This window comes from Lactuca sativa, chromosome 9, assembly GCF_002870075.4.
Source record: "Lactuca sativa cultivar Salinas chromosome 9, Lsat_Salinas_v11, whole genome shotgun sequence".
NCBI lineage: Eukaryota > Viridiplantae > Streptophyta > Magnoliopsida > Asterales > Asteraceae > Lactuca > Lactuca sativa.
Window position 1 is genome coordinate 17,213,924 of NC_056631.2, and position 5,657 is coordinate 17,219,580.

The following is a 5,657-nucleotide window of genomic DNA, read 5'->3' on the forward strand; positions in this document are numbered from 1 at the left end:
TACCTTAACTATTTTTTTTCTTCATATTATACGTATTCACATATAAATATATATATATATATATATATATATATATATATATATATATATATATATATATATTTACGTATTTATATACTAAAACAATATTTAAATAAAATCGTATTTATGTTTTTTTAAATGCTATTTTTATATACATTTTTTTTGCCTCTTTAGTATTTATATGGTCTAAAACGTAAAAATACTTATTCACATTTTTATAAAATGGTAAAAATGTAAAATTATTAAAATCGTTTTTTATGTAATTTAGAAGCAAAAATATATTTTTACATATTTTTTTTACCTTTTTAGAAGATTCAAATTATATTTTTAGAAGTATAAATAAAAAATTTAGAAGTGTAAATATGTTTTTTAGAAGTATAAATACGTATTTTTATGTTTTTTTAGAAGTAAAAATATATTTTAGAAGCATTGAATAAACTATTTAGAAGTATAAATACGTATTTTTATGGTTTTTGAAGTTAAAATATATATGTTTTTGTCTTTAGAAGAAAAAAATAACCTTACGTCTTTAAATTTTAAAAGTATAAACATGTTTTAAAAGTAGAACTACATATTTATACTTCTAAAAAACATAAAAACATATACTTATACTTATAAAAATATAAAAATTTGTATTTACACTTCTAAAAACATATTTATACATTAAAGATGTAAAAATAGGTATCGGTATTTCTAAAAATATAAAAAATATGTAAAAATGTATTTATACTTCTAAAACCGTAAAAAATATTTTTAAGAATTTAGTTATTTCACCATTTTATAAAAACATAAATACGTATTTTTTATGTTTTTTAGAAGTAAAAATACATTTGTACGTCTTTAGAATTATAAATATGTTCTAAACCATATAAATAGGCGAAAAAAAACATATATAAAGAAACAACATTTTAAAAAAAATATAAATGTGATGTTTAATTAAACAATTTTTAGTGTATAAATATGTACAAGGGTTTTTGTCATAAAGCCCCTAATTTTACACAAAAAAAACCGGTTATGCCCAAAGCCGTCTTTTTTTTGCCACAGATGCCTTTACTACCGGAAATTTTGTTCACTTTTGCCCCTTGCCAGATTTTACCTTCTGTGCCAGTCACCTTTGTCATAAAAGCTCTTATATTTACTTATCACCTCCACCACTACACTTTTCCACCACCACCACCATCAGCCACACACAAACCACCACCACCATTATTGTCCATCATCCACCATCACCACCACTACCATCCATCATCCACCACCATCCAACGCCACCCTTCTCCTTCCATCACAGAAACCCATCATCACACCACCATCATCTTCTCCATTCAAACATACATACTGAAACACAAACATACACACATTCAAGCAAGGATTCAAAACTCAAAGATGATTTTCAGAACAACTTAAACAAGGAAATGATTTTCAGAACTAAAGACAATTCAAAACTCAAACACAATTCAGAACTAAAACAAGAAGAATTCAACAATTCAAAACTCAAACACAATTCAGAACTCAAACAAGAAGAATTCAAACTCAATTCAGAAATCAAACAAGATTTTGGAAACGAGACTTTGGAAAGCAAACCCTAAACCCCTTCAATTTTTCATCGTCTTCTCTTGCTGTTGCTTATCCATTATCATACATGCCTGAAATCGATAACCTAATACCATAAGCCACCACACAAACACCTTAAAACCACCATTACCCTCCATTACAACCACTTTCCACCAACCTCCACAAACCTTCAATAATCGACATTTTAGCTACCATTGTCTTCTCCCTACCCTGTTCACACACAAAAAGACTTCCAGTCATCACCATAGCCCCTCCAAGTTAAATCGAAGAGGGTATGGTGCGATTCGAATCAGAAAGAGAAGGGGATAAGGGTGCAATTGAAATCTATTGTTGTTACATACCTGCGTGAGGGAGAAAGAAACACAAAAGTTTTACTCTGGGATGGGCCAAATGTTGCTAAGGTGTCGCTGTTTGAGAGGAAAGAGTGAGAAGCACTAAACGAATCAGAGTTCTTCCGATGGAGGCAGCTAGGATTTCGTCTGTTGGAGGTGGATACGGGTTCATCTGATGTAGGATGCTAGGGTTTTATTTGGGGGGTTGGTGGTGAAGGCAGAAAGGGAGTTGGAGATGATGACCATTGGAGGTCGTGAAAGCATGTAGCTAGGGTTACACAAGAAAATAAAGCTGTGATTTTTGGGTGATTGTAATGGTGAAGTCGTAGAGGGTGTTGAAGACACCGTTGGAGATGGGAGGGGATGTTGCCGGATACAAGCCTGAAGGTGGTGGTGGTGACGACGCCTGGCGTCGGTGGTGGTGAGCAGCGACCAAGTTTTTGTTAAGAAGGATCAAGTGAGTAGATGACCGGCTACCTGGTGTTAACTTGATAAAAAGCCATAAGTGGTAAAATTTGCTCAAATGTTAGGCATTAATGAACATAAATTTGTACTTTGGGCATAATCAACTATTTTGTGTAAATTTGAGGGCTTTTACAGTAATAACCCTATGTACAAAATACATATTTATGTATTAATACATATAATATGAAGAAAACAAAACATAGTTAATGTAAAAACATAAAAAAAAGTTACAAACTTTGCGAAGTTTATTTTATGATAAAATTAAACGTATGATAACATATCACATGGACATATCACATAGACAATAGTAGAAAATTTCTCATTTTAATGCACTTAAAAATGACCCACCCGTGACACATCAATTAATCCGACCTGTATAACCCCATTTTCTTTCATCACCCCTTACATTAGCTCCCACCAAAAACCTAAACCATCGACTGTTAATATGTTATGAACACCTCCCTCAAAATCACTAGTCAAACAAACACCCACCAACAACTCTAGAGATCGGAGGAGGTTGTTTGTGGTTACGGATGTGTTGTTAAAGAAGCTACTCCATCTATGCTAACAACACTTAAAAATGAAAGTAATAAACTATGCGCTGTATTCTAGTTATTAGAACCAAACAAATTGTTAATGTAGTTGAGGTTTGTTCTAAATCAAAGAACCAAACAAAAAATATCCCTGTTGTATGGATAATAATAAATAAATGGATATTGATTTGTTTCACAAATTTAGATAGACTTTTAACTATCCAAAGTACCGAATAATATATTAATATTACACAAAAAAAAATGTTAAGTGTACTTTGACAATCTAAATTTGTGAAATAATATTCATGATTACAATCAAACACACTTCATACAGTTACTCCAGTAAATTAAATAATTACCTTAAGCACACTAATTATCATGTGTTAGTGGTGCATGCTAAACCGCTAATCATTAATGGTACCCGATTGTTACTTTTGGTGTACATAATTTCTTTACTTTGTTATCATTTGATAACAATCATAATGAGATTTACATAAGAATATCAAGACCATAAACCAGTTAACATATATTTATTGTGAGATATTACAAAAACAACATAAATAAATATTGTTATTGTACTTAAACTTCAATTGCAATTTGTTTTACTAAATAAAATCTCAAATATACTTTTCCTTCCCCTTATTTATATAATTTGAAAGTAGAGTTGCACCTGAAGCAACAACTAATTGTGTGGATACCTACAAATATAGTAAACAATCAACAATTGGCAAGCCACAAGTAGGTGAGTATATCTACTAACCACCCACTTTTAAGCTCTATTTCTACATCACAACAATTTTCTACATAAATTTCACATCACTCATGCATTAAATACTTGTACAGTATACACCACTTATACAATCATAAGTAAAGAAACATGTAGTAAATGGTTGATGATGTAAACAAAATATATACTCCAATATATTTCTTATTTATTCGATCAAGAAGTAGGTATGACTTAGTACTTAACATTACAAAAACAGAATTCATACATGAACGAATGGTTTTATGATTTTAAATATGAATTAAAATAAACTCGTATGATCACCTGATATACAACCTTTGATCCCTTGCTCCAATATGTATTACTTTGAAAATTCACATTCTTCTGCATTGTGTTCTTCATATCCTTTCAAAAATGTCGATTTGCGACTTGTTTACAGACTCTATACTATTATATATAAAGAACACCCAAAACCAAGAACACCACAAGATTTTCGGATCTTCTAAAAAAAACATGTACATACAAGGAACGGAAATACCCATAACTTGATTGAGCTATTGTGCCATTTTTAAATTTAATCATCTTTATGCAGCCAACAACTTCAAATTCACAAAACTGCCATTAAATCTTCTTGAAGGTGGTGATTTGGGGTCCGGAGTTTTCTTGATAGCCTCTGAAAATCAGAAACACAATCAGAATTTTACTTCAAGTGCAATATGTAAGCTTTCAAGCTTTTGATTAGGCAATTGGTTGATTATTAATAAAAAAAAAATAGAAGATGTTTTAAAGATTCTTTCAACACCCAATTCTAATCAAGAAAATCAAGAGCATGGCATTGAGAAACAACAAAGTCAAAGCTAACCCATTTTCAAAATTGAACATATTACACAACTCAGATTTCAAGTTCTTGTAATACATTCTAATCGGTGGTCAAATTATCAAACTCGATAGCAAAAAAGTCAAAATAAAAAGAAAGTCAAAGAAAATTTAATTCTGTTTACCTTAGGCACACTCTGAATGATGAGCTGATTATTAACAGACATAGTAGCAACCAAACAATCCCTTGGTGTATCAAACGAAGACAAAGAAAACTGTTTATGCACAACACCCACATCAAAATATATCAAACCGGTACTGGGAATATCGACCCGGATTTCCTTAACAGTAAACCACATGAACAAATCCTGGGCTGAAATACCCGAGACTCCGTTGATCTGGCCATAAGTCAACGTGCCGGAAACATTCCGATCGTAGTGAAATTCATTCTCGAATTTGGAATTACAAGCTTGATCCAAGTGAACCTCAAACCGACCCGAATCGTCAAAAGTGAAATTGGTGATGCCTTTCGGTAACAAACCCATTGGTAATCCGTTTGATCTAAGGATATCGTAGATAGTTGCCGATTGTTTAGAGGATGAGAGACAGAAATGAGTTGAAAGTGAGAGAGTGAAAAGGGCGCTAATGAAAAGTTGTTGAAGAAGAATGTTTGCCATATTTTTTGAAGTGGGGTTTTCTAGGGCATTGGAGTTTGGGGATTAATTGTAGCGAAAAAAGACCTTCAGGTGTTGGTGATTTTATGAGAAGATTAGGGTTTAAGGGAATTGAAGGGGAGAGGGGGCGGAGGGTTGCCAGCAAGAATCCAGAGTGGATTAGGAGAATGATCAATTATTGGCCTTGTAAGGAGGGCCGCCTCCACCCAATCAGCTGTAGCCATGTGGCTGGTGGTGCAATTACATTCTTGATTTTCCAAACAATCATTATAATTATATTGTATGCTCTTTGCTGTTTTTTTGGCTTAATTATGTGTTGTTTGATTTTGATTTAAGGAAAAAAAAAGAGTTCATTTTCTGAATAATGTGATTCCTTTTCTTCTAGATTTAATGAAATATATATATATATATATATATATATATATATATATATATATATATATATATATATATAGAGAGAGAGAGAGAGAGAGAGAGAGAGAGAGGTGGGTTCAATTGAGAAAATAAAAAAAGTTGACAA

General features: G+C 31.7%; 1 protein-coding gene across 1 annotated transcript; it reads right to left on the bottom strand.

The window, feature by feature from the left end:
* Nucleotides 1-3,835: 3,835 nt before the first annotated feature.
* LOC111903957 (uncharacterized) lies at nt 3,836-5,321 on the bottom strand. The gene is made up of 2 exons (XM_023899735.3): nt 4,649-5,321; nt 3,836-4,320 (listed from the first exon to the last, which is right to left on the bottom strand). Exons 1-2 carry the CDS (start codon nt 5,138-5,140, stop codon nt 4,255-4,257), a joined length of 558 nt encoding a protein of 185 aa, XP_023755503.1. The 5' UTR covers nt 5,141-5,321; the 3' UTR covers nt 3,836-4,254.
* Between the last annotated feature and the right edge of the window lie 336 nt (nt 5,322-5,657).

Excerpts from the sequence above, each read along its gene's own strand:
- LOC111903957 (XM_023899735.3), bottom strand. The coding sequence starts at position 5,140 with ATGGCAAACATTCTTCTTCAACAACTTTTCATTAGCGCCCTTTTCACT. Across the intron at positions 4,321-4,648 it reads TCATTCAGAGTGTGCCTAAG|AGGCTATCAAGAAAACTCCG; the intron begins GTAAACAGAATT and ends TCTGATTTTCAG.